General features: G+C 40.5%; 1 protein-coding gene across 1 annotated transcript in view; it reads left to right on the top strand.

Annotated features, from left to right (window-relative positions):
* Nucleotides 1-20,406, top strand: part of QRSL1 (glutaminyl-tRNA amidotransferase subunit QRSL1) — a 25,274-nt gene extending 4,868 nt beyond the window's left edge. Inside the window, exons 2-11 of the mRNA XM_089530654.1 lie at nucleotides 1,065-1,224; nucleotides 3,403-3,501; nucleotides 4,994-5,090; nucleotides 5,667-5,843; nucleotides 7,623-7,798; nucleotides 7,932-8,044; nucleotides 12,822-13,014; nucleotides 16,190-16,307; nucleotides 18,229-18,434; nucleotides 20,012-20,406. Of these exons, the coding sequence (XP_089386780.1) occupies nucleotides 1,065-1,224; nucleotides 3,403-3,501; nucleotides 4,994-5,090; nucleotides 5,667-5,843; nucleotides 7,623-7,798; nucleotides 7,932-8,044; nucleotides 12,822-13,014; nucleotides 16,190-16,307; nucleotides 18,229-18,434; nucleotides 20,012-20,223 (1,551 nt within the window). The 3' untranslated portion in view covers nucleotides 20,224-20,406. The remainder of the gene's footprint in view (nucleotides 1-1,064; nucleotides 1,225-3,402; nucleotides 3,502-4,993; nucleotides 5,091-5,666; nucleotides 5,844-7,622; nucleotides 7,799-7,931; nucleotides 8,045-12,821; nucleotides 13,015-16,189; nucleotides 16,308-18,228; nucleotides 18,435-20,011) is intronic.

Here is a 20,406-nt window from a genome sequence, read left to right as displayed (position 1 = left end):
AGGCTATGTGTATAAGAAACATAAATGAATTTCATGTTCAGACTTGGGTCCCAAGATTATCTATATGGAAATATTCCAGAATCCAAAAAAAACAAAACAAAACAAAAAACCTATTTGAAATCCAAACCACTTCTGATTGCAAGCATTTTTAGATCAGGGAGATTCAACCAATGTTATTTTTCATGTATTAACCCAAACCTAATTTTGAGTCATTATGATTGGTGCAAGTTAAATGTGTATTATAGAGGAATTCATTCCACATGGCATGCAAAGTGTATTTTTAAAGACTACCCACATCAATGTGGTGATAGTTTTGTACTCATTATTGAGTTTCTTGCTCTACTCTCAAATGCTTCAGTCGTATGCTGGGCTTGAAAAAAAAAATTTGGATCACAGTACCTAGAATCCTTTAGCCTGGCTATGCTGGCTAAGGAATACCTCAGTCTGGCCCTTCCACATTTTGTGGCAGTGAACTATGTGTGTCTGTGAGCCTTCAAGATGTCTTTGGACTTATGGTGACCCCTTGAATTTCATAGGGTTTTCATAGGCAAGGAATCCTCAGATGTGGTTTAGCCAGTCCCTTCCTCTGAAATATAGCCTACAGCACCTGGTGTTCCTGGGTGGTCTTCTATCCAAGTACTAACCAAGGCTGACTCTACTTAGATTCCAAGATCAGATGGGATCTGCTGCCTCTGGGGTATTTAGGCCCTGACCATTGAATTATACATGTGTTTAAAGTCACACTGTAGGCTTTATGATGAAATTCAGAAAAAGATCTATGGCTAACAGCTTTTAACAGCTTTTATCCACTTGTTTGCTAAAGTAAATCCAATATTATTCTGTACTGAGGCAATTTTATACAATGGTACCTTTCAATAATAATGTTTCATGTAATTTCTAATTGTATTGTCTCATCAGTATTGCAATTGCTTCTTGATGTACAAAGGTACAACTCTTATTTAATGCTTTTATGCTGAAGAGAGGGAGTTATTTTGAAAGCTGCATAAGCATTTTTAAATGTTATTATTTAATTTTTTAAAAAATACAAATCCTTGTCATTTTAGATTTCTGCAGCTCTAAAGGAAGGCCAAGTAAGTCCAACGGAACTTTGTCAGAAGTGTCTCTCCCTCATAAGAGCCACCAGATTCCTTAATGCATACATCACTGTTTCAGAAGAGACAGCATTAAGGCAGGCTGAAACATCAGAAAAGAGGTACAAGCAAGGTAAATTTATTCTACTGAATGCTTCCCCCCCCCCCCCCATTCATTTCTGATGCTGTCTGGTTCAAAGCATCCTGTAGAAATAATCCAGAGTGAGACCACTCTAACTGCTCTGGCTCAATGCTAGAGAATTCTGGGAACTAGTTTTGTGAGACATTTAGCCTTCCCTGTCAGAGAACTCTGGTGCCACAACAAACTACAGTTCCCAGCATTTTCTAGCACTGAACCAGGGCAATTAAAGCGGTCTCAAACTGGATTATTACTGCAGTGTGTTTTGGACCATTGTCTACTGAAGTTATTTTCCCTATGTTGTAAAAGTACACATAATGTGTACATTTGAATTCTGCATTTTGGTTCCATTTCTATTTGTTTGTACTTACCTTGTTTTTCTGCATTTGTCTTTGTGGTGATCACACATATAGTGATTTGTTGGATATAATGTCTTTTCTTTAGAACTCACTTGCTAGAACAGGCAGTCTTGAGATCATGAATCTATTCACAGAACAATACAATTATAGCATTGTAATTTCTCTTTAACACCATGGTTCTGTCCTATGGAATCATGGGATTGGCCGTTTAATGAGAAGCATTTAGCCCTCTCATCCAGAGTGTTCTAGTTCATCACTAAACTATGGCGGGATACAAACCGCTGCTTTGCGGCGGTCTACCGCCGCCGCCGGTTAGTCTGCGGGGGAGCCGGAGCCTCCACACGGCGCGGCTCCCGTGCAGACTGAAAAAGAAGCTCCAAAATGGAGCTTCTTCTTGAGTCGCGTTTGCGACGTAGCGAGGCGCCAGGGGCGCATTCACTATGTCACAACGCCCACGACGCGTACGGACGCTCAGCGTCCGATACGTCAAGATGGCGGTGCCCATGTAGAAGGGGCGCCGCCATCTTGTACGTATTGAATACGTACTAGGGTTAGGGGGGTGCGGAAGCACCGCCCCTTCCTAACCCTAGTACGTATCCTATACGTACTAAATGGCGGTATGTATCCCGCCAGAAAATCTCAGGATTTTATAGTCTGGATCCATGGCAGTTAATGTTGAACAACAGCCGTATAACTGTAGTTTTTACACAGGTGTAACAGTGTACATATACAGATGTACAAGGTTAGATATCAGAGATCTAGCCATATTAGTATGGAATATCAGTATGCAGAGGGATCTTGTACCATCTTTGAGACTGTGTGAAAGATGTTGTATCACAAGCTTTCATAGACTTGGGGTGCATTTACACTGTAGAAATAGTGCAGTTTGACACCACTTTAACTGCTGTGGATCCTATCACAGAATGCTGTGAGGCATTAATACTGACAGAAAAGGCTAAAAGCCTTGTAAAACTACAAATCCCAGAATTCCATAGGATGGAGCTACAGCACTTTCAAGATTGTGTTCCTTCATAAGGTCAGGCTCTAGTGTGGCCATTTGCCTTCTTTTCCACAGAACACCTCTGTGTGCTGTGAGAGAGAAGTACAGTGTTGGAAGGCATCTTCTGTTTATCCCCAGTTTAAGGATAAAGTTGCACCCAAGTCTACTTCTGTGCATCTGAAGAAGTAGATCAAATGTACAAAAATGTATGCTACAATTTCTTTCAGACAGTTTCAAAGCTCCTACAAGTTTCCTTTGCATAAGATTAGATAAGTAAATTTAGAATTCCAAATTAGTTGCAACAGAACAAACATTTTCATATGATCTACTTCATTATGTTCCTGTTTCACGTCACTGAAGGTGAATTCAAGCATTCAAGTTTAAATTGTTTGTGGAAAAAAGTTCTAGTCAGTAAATGTTTAATCCCAATCTTTACTCAGATTTGTTTGATAGTTTCCTACATTGTTTCGAGGGCTTCCTCTAAAACAGCTTTCCCCAATCTCGGACCTACCAGGTGCTTTGGATACAAGTCCCATCAACCCCATAGGGTTGCACTACAGACTAAAATGTTTGGGACTCAGGTTGCAGAAGGCTGCTTTCAGTCAGTCAGAATAAATAAAGGGCAATTGGGTGTGTTCCCTTCATACCTCTTCCTAATCTGTTTCAACAGCTGCTGCTCAGTAGCAGTGTGTGCTCAAATTGTGTGTCAAAAATAAGACTAAAACAAATCCCCAGTAACTCAGTGTTGCATAAGGATCAGATACAAAGCTTTTAGACGCTGATTTGAATATCCTTATACTGTCTACATTACAGGTCAGACTCTAGGAGTTTTAGATAGTATTCCTGTTGCTGTGAAGGATAACTTCAGTACATCTGGAATTGAGACAACATGTGCATCTTTTATGCTAAAAGGTAAAGTAATGTGGGATTTTTAGAAAGGATGTTGGTAAATTAATGGATTTACAATAAGCCAACACCCTAGGAGCTCTGATCCATAGTCTGTGAAGGAAAGAGACCACTGTTGTTCAGACTTGAAATGACTCATTTCTTAGTAGAATAACATGACTGATGAGTAGATAAATTGGATGATTTATATGAAGCTGCCTTAAATGTACCCAGGAATGTGATGATGTAGCTCTGTTTAGCTCTGGCAGCTGTATTCTTCACTAGCCTAGTAATTATTTTCTGTGTTGGCACTTTATGTGACCTTAAAATAACCTTAGGAACTACACTGAACATGGTACTAGAATGCCTGTATACTGCTAGTCTTTCAACTGAGACCACCAGGCATTGGGCATGTATTACATCTGTTCTTAAAGAGCTGAACTGCTTTTCCACCTGTTTCTGAATACATTTGAGAATGCTGGTGCTTACCTTTATAGTCCTGCATGTTTTGGGACTTGAAAGGTACCTGTTCTCATGTCAGCATTCCTGTGCATTGCAGTCAGTGAGGGAGGTGTCCCCCACCCTCCATCTGAGGTATGATGATCAGAAAGGGGTCCTTCTTGATGATGTGGCCTGCTCATGGACTGTCCTCCTTGGATGTGCTCACCCGTTAACTCTTTGGTGCCAGACAAACACCTTTATGTTCCATTATGACTTTTAAAATTCCTGAGTTGTTTCAACTGCTGCTTCTGTTATAACATGTTTGTTAGCATTATACTGTTTTTATTTGGGGGGGGTGTATTTTTAGTATGTATTTTTATAATGAACTGCTTTGGGAGCTGTTCAGTTGAAGGGTTGTGTCCAAATATACCAACTTAATAAAATATACATTGTACAGAAAAGTGTCATGAGGTTATAGAATGATGCAAGGCACAATCAGATATAATATTAAGTCAACATTTCTGAGAATTCTGTCTTATTAATAAACACTGCATGTTGCCCCACTACACCTGGGTTCCCCCAGAAGCATGAAAGGCTAAACCAGTGATGGTGAACCTTTTAGAGACTGAGTACCCAAACTACAATCCAAACCCCACTTATTTATCGCAAAGTGCCACGTCCCTCTGGCATTCTAGTGACAAACTCTAGTGAACTCTGTGTTGGGCCAATGGTGCATGTGCCCACAGAGAGGGTTCCAAGTGCCACCTCTGGCACGCGTGCCATAGGTTTGCCACCACTGGGCTAAACCAACCAGGAAAAAATGTTCTATTAAATCCAAACCTGTCTTTTCACTACTTGAACAAACCAAGGATGGAAAACCATTCCAAACTCTACCTTCAAATTCTGTCTAGTTATGGAGCTGAAAAAGAGAAGCCCGGATGAGCATAATGGAAAGTTTTTCCTTCCCTGGTTGATCCTAGTTAGTTTAGTCACTGCCCTAACAAACCAACAATTCATGCTTATTGATATGTTCAGACATGCCCAGTGTCTTAGCCAATTCAGTCTTTGCATTTTTCAGGATATGTCCCTCCTTTCAATGCAACAGTTGTTCAGAAATTGCTGGATCAAGGAGCTGTACTTCTTGGAAAAACAAACCTAGATGAATTTGCTATGGGGTAAGTTGACTTAAAAATTATTAAGATCTGATCTTGTGACACCTGCAGTGTGTTTCACCTCTTTTAAACTACAAAGGCATGAAGATGAGCTGGGAGTTTAGTTAGGCGTCAAAGCTCAGACCCCCTAGGTCCCATCTTGAATCTGAGATTTTAGCAGGAATTGTTCTTACCATATAAGTCAGTCTTTGCAACCATTGACAGTAGAGATTTCCTTTTTAGATTGCTAGCTGGAACAGATTTTTTAAAAATTCAGTACCAATTTCTGTACTTCCATGAAGAGATGCCCACCATTGACTGTGCTGGCTAGGGATGATACCACTTTCAGGTCAACAACATCTGGAGGGCTATAAGTTTCTAAGCTCAGAAATCATGGGTAAAATACAGCCAGCAAGTGCACAGCCATATGTCCAACAGAATAGGGCTGTAACATCCTATGAATTGTGGAGAGTGATGACTAATGAATTCCTTTTGGAGTAAGGCTTTTCAAATGTATTAAAAGCCATGTAAGGATGATCTGGTCTATTGCTAACCTAATAAGGTGCTGTCTTCTTCCTCCCTGACTTTTTCTCGTCTTAGTTCAGGGAGTACAGATGGAGCCTTTGGACCTGTCAGAAACCCCTGGAGTTATTCTGGACAGTCCAGGGGGAAATGCATGCAAAACCCCAAGGCTCAAAATGAAGACAACAGCTGGTTCATAACTGGAGGAAGCTCTGGAGGCAGTGCTGCTGCAGTATCATCTTTCACATGCTTTGCGTAAGAGGCTTTTAAGAACAGTTTAATTACAAGCGTAATGCCACCAATAGCATTTTATTAATACCAACCACACATTGATATCCTTATCATACTACACAGTTATATCACTATATTCTACTTTACTTCCATGGCAACATCCTGTAGAATCCTGGGTTTTTGTAGTTCTGTAATGCATTAAAGGAGGTTTCTGGCTGAAATTTCTAAATGTCCCTCCCTGAACTGCAAATCCCAGGATTCAATGGGATGTTGCCATAACAGTTAAAGTAGAATATATCACTATAACTGTGTAGTGTGATACACAGCTAAGTACTGTAGTACTCAACACTTAGAAGCAGGAGTGCCCATGAGTATTTACAATCTGCTCTAAACAGCAGCACAGTGTAGTGGTTTGAGTGTTGGGACTATGGCTCTGGAGACCAGGGTCCAAATCCCTGCTCGAGCATAAAAGCCCACTGGGTGACCTTAGGCATGTTGTGCTTTCTCAGCCTCAGAGGAAGGCAATGGCAAACCCCCTCTAAAAAAACTTGGCCAGAAAACCCTGCAGTAAGTTCACCTTGGGGTTACTGTAAGTCAAAAATGATTTGGAAACACATAACAAAAACTAAACACATAGGATAACATTTAAAAAAAGGAAGAATGAGAATGGGCTAAAGCACCCTGGCAATATATATAGGCTAAGAGATTATCATTAGCGTACCTTACTTAGTCCTCATTACCACAACAAATTCTTTCCCAGTAGCACAAAATGGTCAAAGAATAGAAAATGTTTAAAATGCCATCGCTTTTAAGGCTCTGTGTGTGTGTATAAGCCAAAAGAACAGTCTTAAAAGTGATGACATTTTAAACATTTTCTGTTCTTTTACCATTTTGTGCTACTGGGAAAGTATGTGTGGCAATGAGGATAAGACATTTTACTGATAACCTCTTAGTCTCCCCTTTCAGAAGAAATGAAATGGGATTAACAATATATCCAACTCAATCCCAGCCAGAACAAAAGGATTGGATTCTATGAGATTTTACAAAATGCCGTCCCTTACAGTGAAATCCCTTTTTAACCCAGGCTTTGAATGGGCATCCATAGTAGCTAACTGTTCAGGTTACATGGATTTTCAGGCTAACACACTCCAGGATTATTTCCTAAATTTCTTAGCTATGGTGACACTGATTATTTATCTCTTTTTTAAGAAAAGTAGTAATGAAATCAAATTTAGAAAAATGGTGGACACCAATCTAGCTTTGAAGTCCTAGTCCCTGGTTTTCATAGCAGAGATCTAATTAGATAATTCTGACTGTTTCTGACCTTGTGTGTTTGTTCAAGAGAAAGACTGAATTGGAATTGTTATTTGAATAATCACTAAATAAAATGTGCACAGCAATATGCTTTTAAAATAGGAAGGATAATTTCCAGAACTCACTTAATTTTTAAGGAGCTCAGAACATCTATATATCATTCCTGACTTGTGGTTTCCTGTCCAGGCATAGCTGAGGACCATGTTCCCTTAGTTTTGATCTCAGAAGGATGTTGTATGCCATCAAACTGTTATCTGTAATGACCAACTCTTGATCTGAAGAGAAGTTCCATACTTAAGCTGTGTGGCAGAAAGAAGTCTATTGCAGCTCCAGAAACAAAAAAGACATGTGAAAGCTACACCTGTTCAATTCTTCCTAGCAAGCATGTAGTACAGATCGAATAGGCATCTTTGGTATAATTGAATGTTATAAAAGCAGAGCGAATAAGGGGTTTGCTCCTAACTGCCACTGTTTCTTCTTCAACCATAGGGCACTGGGTTCTGATACAGGTGGATCTACCAGAAATCCAGCCTCTCTCTGTGGAGTTGTTGGCCTGAAGCCAACATATGGCCTGGTTTCTCGTCATGGTCTTATTCCGCTTGTTAACTCTATGGATGTACCAGGCATTTTAACAAGATGTGTTGATGACGCAGCCACCATATTGGGTATAAGATGTCTCCATTTCATCAGGCATTTCTTTCAGAGGCACTTGTCTCAACTGTGATTTAATTCCTTTATGTAGTTTCCCTCTCTCTTCTCTGTACCTTGTAAAGTTTATTTTTAATATATATATATTAGGTGTACTCGGGGGGCATGATCCAAAAGACTCAACTACCGTGCAGGACTCTTTTCAGCCATTTCAGCTACCCAGTTTAACAGAATTGAAGAATCTTTGCATCGGTATACCAAAGGTAAGCACATGTAATTGGTCAGCACTGGGTCGGGGGAGAAATAAATAAAGCTGCACTCCATTTTATTTAATAAAATATTTTTATCCCGTCCTTTTATCATGAAATCTTAGGGTTTCAAGGAAATAAAACAATATATAGCAAAAAACAATTACAAATTAAAATTGGTAAATAAATTAAACAGCTCAAACAAAACAACTTGGAAAAGCTAAGGGAGTTTTGAAAACATGGACATGCTTAAAATTAAATTAGACTCCAAAGTCTTTAATAAAAAGCTATGTCTTGACCTGGTGCAGAAAAGAAACCAACACTGGGGCCAGTTGGGCCTCTAAGGGGAAGGCATTCCACAAGTGGGGCACCACAGCTGAGGAGGACCCCTCTGGCAGATATCGGTCACTAGCAAGCATATGACTGAGATCTGCCTTATCCAGAATTCCAGATAAGCCTCCCTTATCCAGAATTCCAAAATATTCCAGAAACCAAAACTTTTTTCATGGGTGGCTAAGATAGTGACACCTTTGCTTTCTGATGGTTCAATGTACACAAACTTCATTTCATGCAGAAAATTATTTAAAATATTGTATAAAATTGCCTTCAAACTATGTGTATAAGGTGTACAGTATATGAAAAATAAATGAGTTTTGAGTTTAGACTTGGGTCCCATCCTCAAGATACTTTATTATGTACACATATGCAAATACAGATATTAAAAAAATCCAAAAACACCTCTGAACCTAAGCATTTTGGATAAGGGAGACTCAACCTATAAAGAAAAATACTCCTTCAAGTAAGGAATGTGTAGTACAGATCATCTGGAAGATCACGTCTGTTGTAGGACTTTTAGTACTAGATGGTGAAGAGGAAAAGAAAGTAGAAAAAGACACTCGACTGAATGTGCATCACCCAAATATTTTGAAGGAAACCTTTAAGTCTTTGATTGAATCATTTGTTATATAATGCTGCATTTTGAGCTAACACAGTCACTTGCAAGCCCTAATCTAGTGAACATATTTGCACACGTGCCTTGTGAATCTACTTGAGTGTTCCTCAGTGTATAATAACCCAGACCTACACTTTGTGGAGATTATAAATCTAATCTCTTTTTTATATATATAAAATTACCAGCTTGTTAGATGAAGGGAATGCTGTGGATATAGTATATCTTGATTTCAGTAAGGTTTTTGACAGGGTTCCCTATGACATTCTTACAAACAAGCTAGTGAAATGTGGGCTAGATAATGTAACTGTTACATGGATTTGCAATTGGTTGACTGGCCGAACCCAAAAGGTGCTCAACAATGGCTCCTTTTCATTCTGGAGAGAAGTGACTAGTGGGGTCCCACAAGGCTCTGTCCTGGGCCCAGTGCTATTCAACATCTTTATCAATGAATTAGATGACAGAATTAGGAGTATACATATCAAATTTGCAGATGACACCAAATTAGGAGGAGTAGCTAATACCCCTGAGGACAGGATCAAAAGTCAAAATGATCTTAATAGATTAGAAAGCTGGACCAAAGCTAACAAAATGAATTTCAACACGGAGAAATGGTACTGCACTTAGAGCGGAAAAATGAAATGAACAGATATAGGATGGGTGACACCTGGCTGAAGGAGACTACATGTGAAAGGGATCTAGGAGTCCAAGTAGACCACAAGTTGAATATGAGTCAACAGTGTGATGCAGCAGCTAACAAGGTCAATGCAATTTTAGGCTGCATCAATAGAAGTATAGTATCTAGATCAAGGGAAGTAATAGGGCCACTCTATTCTGGTTTGGTCAGGCCCCACCTGGAATATTATGTCCAGTTCAGGGCACCAAAATTTTAAAAGGATGTTGAGAAACTGGAGCGTGTCCAAAGGAGGGCGACCAAAATGGTGAAGGGTCTGGAAACGATGTCCTATGAGGAACGACTTAGGGAGCTGGGGATTTTTAGCCCGGAGAAGAGAAGGTTTAGGGGTGACATGATTGCCCTGTTTAAATACTAGAAAGGATGTCATATTGAGGAGGGAGCAAGCTTGTTTTCTGCTGCTTCAGAGACTAGGACCCGGAGCAATGGATGCAAGCTACAGGAAAAGAGATTCCACCTCAACATTAGGTGGAACTTCCTGACAGTAAGGGTTGTTCGACAGTGGAACACACTCCCTCGGAGTGTAGTGGAGTCTCCTTCCTTAGAGTCTTTAAACAGAGGCTGGATGGCCATCTGTTGGGGATGCAGTGATTTAGATTTCCTTCATGGCAGGGGGTTGGACTGGATGGCCCTTGAGGTTTCTTCCAGCTCTATGATTCTATGATTTCACTGTTCCAGTGGGACAGGACAAGAATATATGAAACGCCTGAGAAGCGTGTATGTCTTAGGGCCCTATATTCCCTTAGTGTTTTAATAATAATAATAATAATATGTTTTATTTATAGACCGCTATTCCGCGATGATCATAGCGGTGTACAGTAAAATCGTTAATACAATAAAAATACAGTTAAAGGAGGGAGAAGTCTCATCCTTCAGGCAGTCCAAGATGTTGCTGGGTCTGCCTGATCGCTCCCTCTGAGGCCGAGATGACAGTTGAGGAGGGAGGGACCTCTTCCTTCAGGCAGTCCCTGATGTTGCTGGGTCTGCCTGATCGCTCCCTCTGAGGCCGAGATGACAGTTGAGGAGGGAGGGGCCTCTTCCTTCAGGCAGTCCCTGATGTTGCTGGGTCTGCCTGATCGCTCCCTCTGAGGCCGAGATGACAGTTGAGGAGGGAGGGGCCTCTTCCTTCAGGCAGTCCAAGATGTTGCTGGGTCTGCCTGATGGCTCCCTCTGAGGCCGAGATGACAGTTGAGGAGGGAGGGGCCTCTTCCTTCAGGCAGTCCCTGATGTTGCTGGGTCTGCCTGATCGCTCCCTCTGAGGCCGAGATGACAGTTGAGGAGGGAGGGGCCTCTTCCTTCAGGCAGTCCAAGATGTTGCTGGGTCTGCCTGATCGCTCCCTCTGAGGCCGAGATGACAGTTGAGGAGGGAGGGGCCTCTTCCTTCAGGCAGTCCAAGATGTTGCTGGTCTGCCTGATGGCTCCCTCTGAGGCCGAGATGGCAGTTGAGGAGGGAGGGGCCTCTTCCTTCAGGCAGTCCAAGATGTTGCTGGGTCTGCCTGATCGCTCCCTCTGAGGCCGAGATGACAGTTGAGGAGGGAGGGGCCTCTTCCTTCAGGCAGTCCAAGATGTTGCTGGGTCTGCCTGATGGCTCCCTCTGAGGCCGAGATGGCAGTTGAGGAGGGAGGGGCCTCTTCCTTCAGGCAGTCCCTGATGTTGCTGGGTCTGCCTGATCGCTCCCTCTGAGGCCGAGATGACAGTTGAGGAGGGAGGGGCCTCTTCCTTCAGGCAGTCCAAGATGTTGCTGGGTCTGCCTGATGGCTCCCTCTGAGGCCGAGATGACAGTTGAGGAGGGAGGGGCCTCTTCCTTCAGGCAGTCCAAGATGTTGCTGGTCTGCCTGATGGCTCCCTCTGAGGCCGAGATGACAGTTGAGGAGGGAGGGGCCTCTTCCTTCATTTTAGGAAACTATATTCATGTTCTGGGCCATATATCTGGGCTAAAAGTTAGGTGATCATTTTGTTGAACAATTCCAAGATAAAACGGAAGATGATAAAGCTTATCTGCTATGTGCAATATTTAGTTATGATGTTTACAGATAAAATGGTAACAATGCTTTAACAGAATTTTTGTTCTGGTTTGAAGGAGCATTAATGCAGTAGTTATTTTGGGGATCAGAAATATCGTGTTATAGATTGATTCACCCAATGATGTAGAATTGGGCTGTATGTGTGATAATTGACCACCATAAGGGTGAAAATATACCATGGGACATAAAGGTGTACTGGTTAATGTTGCTCTTTGTAGTAACTGAAAACTCCTCAGTCTGCGTAAGGGCTTATGGAAAACCCAAGAAGAAGATCTTGGCACTTCTTTTGCCAGTGAGTTCCTAGTCAGTAGTCTATGTTGTGTGATTTCAAATCATTTCCAATTAACGCCAACACCATCACATGGTTTTCTCAGCAACATTTGTTCAGAGTGGGGTTGCCATTGCCTCTTCTCTGAGTCTGAGAGTGTATGCCTTGCCCACAGTCACCCAGTAGCTTTCCATGGCCCAGTGAGAATTTGAAGCCTGGTCTCCCAGAATCCTAGCCAAACACTCAAACCACTATACCACACTGGCTGTCTATTGGCATAACTGTTCCCAGTGGATTTGGGATTTTATCGACTTTATTGGGAGCATTTTATTGGGAATTGCTGTTTTAACTCTATTTTAGGGTGGGAGGGAGTTTTAGGATGTTTTGCTATGTTTTTACTTGAGGGTTGTTGTGTAGCATTTTTATTGTTCTCTTGTTTGTTGTTACTCACCTCAATCCAATACAGGGAGAGGTGGGATACAATTATTATTATTATTATTATTATTATTATTATTATTATTATTCTACCTCATAATTCTGAATCCCTGTGCTGGAGCTATTGCAGTTCATCTTGTCCCAACCATGTCTAACCAGCTGGCCTGTGAGGTTTGGCACTGAGTTTGTAATTGAGGTCAAAAACAAACTATACCAAAAACAACCTGCTCTGTGTGCGTGTGTGCGTGAGAGAGAGAGAGAGAGAGATCATATGCATTCAGGAGTTTGCTTTAAATCTCTATAATCTGCTTGATTTTTTTTTTTTTACAGTTACAGCCAAGATGAAACTTGTAAAATGCATATATATCCATATCTATGTTTGTGCATAGAACTATGCTTTTTTTTTCTTTTGCCCTCCAAAGGAATACAATATACCAGGACTGTCTCGTGAAACACTGGCAGTATGGTCCAAGGCAGCTGACCTTTTTGAGAAAGCTGGTGCCAACGTAGTAGATGTGAGTCTGCCCCATACTGGTTACTCCATTGTCTGTTACCATGTGCTGTGCGCAACAGAAGTAGCATCAAACATGGCTCGATTTGATGGCCTTGAGTATGGTAAGACTTTTTCTGTAAAGGATTTCTTGCACAGAGGATATAGATTCATTTCCCAGAGAGCTAATGTAATAAGAATCTTATTAAGAAGGACAGCTGAGGTGTTACAAACCACTCCTCATCTTTGCCAGTCCATGAACTATGTAAGATCTGCTAAGCTTCTAGAATTGGTTCTAGCTTTTGGTTTGAGTCTCCCTTTTCTCAGCACCGTTGCTCTTGTAGTTCTCATTTATGTTTTTAGTAGTTGCTGGCCTCCATGGTTCTTGTCTCCATGTTTCTGTCTGATTTTGTGCAGGCACAGATATATGTTCTTCTGAAGAATCATAAGCAAATATGATAAAAAGAACTGAGAGCCAGCCAGTGGAAGCTTCAGAAGTGATAGGTGTGTGTGTGCATGTGGATGCACATACATTGTCATTCTAGATAATTTGTTGTGTCTAAACTGAAGATAAATTGAAAACTGTTAAAGGATACAAATGAAAGCCTGCTTGTGTCATTTAAGGAGTCCTACTTAAAGGAGAAGTGCATTTTCCTATAAAAATCCAATACAGAACTTTTATTTTGACTTCCACATCCCCAATTTTGTCCATTCTGCCATAGATTAAAACATGCATGTGAAATTTTCACTGGGTGTAGTTGGTTAATTCATGGCTGTCTATGATCCAGAAATATTAAAGGTTCTGCCAGATTAGCTCTGATGGGTTTCCTAATCCTTACTGTCACCTTACTGTCATGATGTCCGAAATACCAGCGGAAAAGGGCTGCAGAAATGAATGAATAGTGTCCCACCTCTGGAATAATGCCCATTAAGGCACAATGCAAGTCTTGTCTTGCCTAGTGGAGATCCAGTGAGAAACAGAGCTGATTGTAGGAATGTTGGTTGCTTGGCATAGTGACAGTAGCATATTATACAGGAATGGTTGATTTCTGAAATTGCCAAATAGAACAGTGACTCCACCCAACAAAGTTAAGGAAGAGCTATGCCCAGGAGCTACCATTTTTAGACTGAATACCCCAGTCAGCCATAAACATGGTTTATGTATTGATAACTGGGGAAGAGTTCAAAGAATGATGTTCCAAAACAAAGCTGGTTAAACCCTGTTAACCTGTAGCACCAGGAAAGCTTTGGTTCACTCCAGAGCAGACTGCCCTAGCATTTGAAACCAAAACCAAGTGTGTTCAAAACAGACAGATTTTCCTGGGGGTGAAGACTCTTAGTCTTCTTAGGTACACCTGTCTGTGAGTCACAACAGATAGCATGGGTCCAATTGAATCAGTGCAGATTCCAGGAATGATGTCAGAAGAAAGGCACAATGCTAACTCTGAGCCAACTCTGATGTGCATTTTAATTACAGAAAGATTAGGTCTTTGACAAAGCCATTTTAAAGCTCTGGAAAGGCTTGTACTGACTTCAGTGAGGTCTGTTGATGTATGAAGTTTCTTCTTTTATTGTTATTCCTGGGAATGTGTTTTTGTTATGAGAGAAATGTTGTCTCAGCTGTGTCCTCTGAAGAGTGTGCTCTTACTGTAGCACAAAATGCATGCATTGTTCAGCTCAATTGCTGGTCTATGCTCAAGGTCAACTGGTGAAGGAAGACAATGTCATTGAAATACCTCTGATCAAACACAATGGGTTCTGCTTCATTTTGCTCTCACCCTGTACTTTTCAGTATACTTTTTTAAAGTGCCAAATTAAGTCAAGTAGTGTACTTCCACACATTGACTCCTACATTCCTGACTTCCTGTTTCCAGCATTTTACTGTAGACGTAGCTGGAGCAGGAAAGACAAAGCTAAGGAACTCTTACTCTGAATTTGAAACATTTGTCAGAATATAAAAAATTTGGGTCTGTAACTGATGCTGTAATGCCTGCACTGGGTGATGTTTTTGATATGATATGTAACATTTGGCATGCCTTATCCTAAACGACATTTTAATGGCACAACAAGTTTTAGGACATTTGTGAGCAAATTTTGAGATAAAATACAACGTTGAGAGGATCCTATTATACAGGCGTTTATATTATACTAATTTGAATAGCTGTACTTTATAGAATTAATAGGAACATTTCTAATGAAAAGAACTGTCTTGTCAAAAGATGTATTGGATGTTGAGTAAATTTGACACGTTGGCCATATTCAGGTTTAGTTAAGATGATTCTTTGCTCTTTCCTTCATAAGAGCAGAGAAATACGGAAGGAACTTCATTTAGCTTTACTGGCTGATTACTTTGAAGCCAAGAAACTCTGGTTCTTGGCTTCTAAACAGGCCAAGATCTGAAGTCATGGTTTAATGTTGATTTTTGAAGACTGGCTTGTTTAGAGCCACTGGCTGCAGTTTTTGATTTAGTCCTAATGCAGCTATAATTGATTGTGGGTTCCTGGCTTATTCCCCCACTCATGCAAAGGGAAGAAGAAATCATCTTATGCAAGTGCACAAAGCTCAGTAATATCTCGGCCTGTAAAATAAATTATCTCATCATAACACAGCAGTACCACCAGTACTAATGACAGAGGAAACAGAAGTTTCTACAACAGTGAAAAGGTTTAAAATTACCTTCAGAAGTCACAAAGTCTATTAAAAGTTCAGATCATAAAAGTTGTCACCTGTCCTGGCTGAATCACATCAGCTGAAAACAATGAACAAACAAACATACATGAGAAAGGCAACTTCTGGGACATTATAAGGAGGGTGTGTGGAAAGTGCAGCTGTGGGCTACATGTGGCCCTCCAGGGGCCCCCAGAGGTCAAAAATACTGGTTTGGGGATAAAGAATTTTTTGCTGTTTTGGGGGAGGGATAGACAGAAGCAGGTGTTGCCCTTGAAGGTCTCCTAGGAGGCTACTGGGACCCCCCTAGCCTTTCACAGGCTGCTCTATGGGAAGATTTGAGCCCCCTCACATGTTCCTTTTTAGACCAGAAATATTCAGCCAAGAACATCCAGTTTAGTCCAAATCTGAATATCTGCCTTAAAAACCTGTTGTTGGGATCTATGAGAAAGTCTTGATTCTTTATCCATGAATAAAACAGATTGTTTGATGTTGAGCCATATGCAATGGCAACATGCAAGCTCTAGTATACTTTCATGATTTATGCTGCAGTTATTTCTGTTATTTTTTCATGAGGCAGTTTTGAAGAGTTTTAGGATATGTTTCCAAAAATCCAGTGACTTCTAATTTTAGGACATCGAAGCAGTGTTGACAAATCAACTGAAGCCTTGTATGCAGCGACACGCCGAGAAGGTTTTAATGATGTTGTAAGAGGAAGAATTCTATCAGGAAACTACTTCTTGCTAAAACAGTAAGTTCAGCATATTTTGCAGCTTAAACTTAGCCAGCATGTTATTTGTTGTTCAATTAAGGATGACATTACTCATGTTGGACAGATTTTTCCGCCTAGTTAAGGCATTATTATTATTGCTGATACTGCTACAGCAGTAATATAGAGCAAAATATTTCCCCTAAAATATGCATAATTTAATATTTGACATTCCCCCCTCTCTCACTTGTGTTCCCTCTTATCTGAGATATCATTTTGCTTTTTTCTAAATGATGTATTTCTGTATATATCTAATTATATTTGTTTTCTATCCAATAGACATAATAGTTTAGTGGGTGAGGTGCTTCATTTGGGCCTGTGAAGGCTAGGTTTAAATTGGAGCTCAGAGAGAAACTGGAAATAACAGGAAAGGCATGGACAGAAAGAGGAACAAAATAGTACCTAATGCCTGTCACCTCCAGAATACAACCTGTATCAGGGTATTATTCCACACAGCATATGGAAAGAAAGTTGTTTATTTATTTTCTATGCTGCCTTTCTCTCAGAAGGGACCCATGGCAGTTTACAAACAACTTTTTTTTATTTTCTTACCTTTTTTTTGAGTATTTGTCACATTATAAGCTCCACCCTGTTCTCCACAAAGCATACCTTGTTGCTTTTGTTATTACATTTTTGTTTGGGCAGGATGTTGATTGGAGTGGTGTTTTCCCTTCAATTTTTAATAATAATTAATAATTCACCTGCTAATTTTTAATTTTTAATTGGTGGGGGAGGAATCTAGCTAAAAGGTAAGAAAAAGACCTAAAATTGAGAGGGGTAGAGAATGCTTTGCAAATGTCCTCAAAAATAAAAAGGGAAAGTAATGAGTAAAATGACTCATTACACAGAGAAAAAGCCATTACCATCTCTGTACCTGCACACACCCCAAAAAGTGCCTACAACTTCCATACTCTGTGCCACACTAAACCTTGCCTTGAGTACCTATAAGAAAAGAGACCACAGCTTTGCTAGATAGCCTCTTATCAAACTGAAATGCTTTTTAGAAAATATTTTAATAGCATTTCCTCTTTTTTCAGCTTTCTTGTAATGTGTGCCATGCATTCATGTAGCACAATGGCAGAATACTTCTAAAGTCAATTCTACTTTGTTGTTTTTATTGGGCACTGACACAGATCTTTAGGATGGAATCATTTATGAATCTCAGTGAATAATGCTGCATTTCTATGCATGCTTAACTAGAAGTAAATTCTATTGAACTCAGTAGATCTCAATATCTGAGTAAGCATGCATAGCCCTTATTCCAGTTCAGCAATTGTAATAAATGTCTGTGAAAGCTGAAATTAAATTTGATACATTCTCTTGAGAATGAGCAGTGGTCATTCGGAAAGGTCCTCTACCAGGATAAGAAGCACAGAAAGATAGCTGATAGTAGATGGCTTTTATTCTGTCCTTCTGGTGATCCAAAAGATGGGAGGGGGGAAAAAAACTCCTATCCTGCTACCAGTCAAGAAAGAGTGCATGTGGTAGCACAGCCAAAATGAACACCTAGAGCTAGATTTTAAGCATCTCTGCCCATGTTTAGTAAAATATGGTTCAGTGTTGCTGTACAACTGCAACTGATGTTGAGTTTAATCCTTACTAGTTCAGATGGCTGAGCTAACCCAGGAAAAAGAGTCATCTTGGATCAATTGGCCTCCTGAATGTTTCATATTTAGTAATTTAGCAAGAAACTTTGCTTCTGAGAGGATCATACTAAGGAAATACTGTGAAGTTGATGCCAGTGTCATTATGCATTGATAGACAGAGTTGGATTTATTAGCAGACTCAGGAAAATTTCCATTTATGCCACCTCCCCATGCCCTAGTTGGCTTCAAGATGAGAAGAATGACTCATTTTACTATTTCCAGTTCTCACAGATCTATCCTTCTACCTCTCCTCCTAGAAACTATGAGAAGTATTTCCTCAAAGCCCAGAAAGTAAGAAGACTCATTGCCACTGATTTTGCAAAACTCTTCAGTTCTGGTGTTGATATTTTGCTTACTCCAACTACTCTCAGCCATGCTGTGCCATACACAGAATTCATCAAAGAGGACAACAGAACCCGCAGCACACAGGATGACATTTTCACACAGGCTGCCAATATGGCTGGTATGTAAATTTGTCTGTTGCTAATGACACTGCTAATGCCTTTTTTCTTGAACCGGTCCTTTCCAGCCATTTCTTGGTCTTTCTTCAGCACAGGAGGGATGTAAATATCAGAATCTGGTGGCCCTTTTTAACTGATAACATCTTATTTAGAACATTGATCAAATCTAATCATTGTTCACCCCAGACATACTATATCTGCCAAGTATTGTTGCTGTGTGCCTTCAAGTCATTTCTGACTTATGGCAATCTAAGGGCAAAGCTATTTGGGGGGGGGGGGGGGCAAGATTTGTTCAAAATGGGTTTGCCTTTGCCTTCCTCTGACTCTGAGAGAGTATGATTTGCCCAAGGCCACCCAGTGGATTTCCATGGCCAAGCAGGAATTTGAACCCTACTCTTCAGAATCCTGGTTCAACACTCAAACCACTATACCATGCTGGTTCTCCTGCTAATTATTCAGAACATGTAATTGGGCTTCATATTGGGGCTATTTAGGCCACTTTATTACATCCTTTCACAGAATTTGGTTCTGCTAGCTAGCTTAACAGCATTTTGAATCTAATCATTTGGCTTTTCTGAAATCATGATGCATTAACTATAGCTTCAAATGACAAACTCTGGCCATTTTGGTATTAAAACTGGAAGCCAGGAAATGGCCCAGACATTGTTTGAGGAAACAGACATCCAAGCATGCTATCCTATGCTGGAGGAATATCCCTTGCCTGTTACCAAGACAATAGCTGGAAGAACTGGAGAGGTAGAAATTCTGCCTTCCTTATGATTGCGATGGTGACAAGAGGCAGACAATGTTGCAAAGTGTTTGAATCAAATACTAATAAATTGATTATCAGGCAGGAATCATAGGTTTATAATGAATGTTCTTGCTCCAATGGGCTTTGCAACATGGTCTCCCTATTGCCACTCCCTGCCATGTAAGTAGTAGATGGCTATTTGTCACCATCTCGATCATGATGAGTTGAACTAAGAATCTTGCTCTTACTCGGTTTATTATTCTTACTCTTAGACAAAGACCATGTATTTTCAGCTCATTATTTTTACTCCTAGACATGTATAAGTCAGAACTGCTCCACAGTCCATAAAATACATGGCTTCATCCCCAAGACTTAAGTCAAAATTTTAAAAACGTCATCATCATCAAACCTAAACACTGAACCATTAGCAATAACACCATCCTTTAAACCTTCCCTCAGAGATACCAGAGGGGGAGGAAAGACTTTCCACCTGCTTCTTCCTGCCAGTTTGCGAATTGAACGAACAGACCCAACCAGGCAGCCTTTGCCTTGGCTCCTATTAAGTGGCTGCTCCACTGCAAGGAGGAGGTGGGCTGAGCAGTCTTCAATCCTTTACGGACCCACTATGAAGACACTGCAGTTCCCTGAGGTTTTGTGAACCATAGGTTAAGAACCATTGAAGTAAAGAAATGTGTCTAGTTGACTACAAGTGTAAAGAAGTTACATAAATGTATATGTGCCATGTGTATATATTTTTGTTCTGGTGCTGACATGAAATGGTGTGTATTCCTTTGAAATGATGCAAGAATGGTTTGTTATGTCTTTCAGGGCTGCCAGCTGTAAGTGTTCCTTCTGCCCTGTCTGAGGAAGGCTTACCAATTGGGCTGCAATTTATTGGTCCTGCTTTCCATGAGGCAAAACTTCTCACAGTAGCAAAATGGTTTGAAAATCAAGTGCAGTTCCCTGCCATACAGCTAGAAAGGATCATGGATCATCTTGACACTGTCTCTCACCAGGAGCAGTCTGCATTTTTTTCATGAAGCATGACTGGAAGATTTATTTATACAGGGAAGGGAAAACGATTATGGGGAGTCCAAAGCTTTGTGTTTTGAACGTAATTTCTGTATAAATCATATCTCTCTTATTCAAGAACTTTGGAAAGAAATACAAACTCAAACCATCCAGTATATTTTCAGTGCAATTAAATTATCATCAGATTTGAA

This window comes from Sceloporus occidentalis, unplaced genomic scaffold (genome assembly GCF_023333645.1).
Source record: "Sceloporus occidentalis isolate IW3139 unplaced genomic scaffold, rSceOcc1.0.p SCAF_6, whole genome shotgun sequence".
Classification (NCBI taxonomy): Eukaryota; Metazoa; Chordata; class Lepidosauria; order Squamata; family Phrynosomatidae; genus Sceloporus; species Sceloporus occidentalis.
This window is presented reverse-complemented; position numbering and strand designations above follow the sequence as displayed.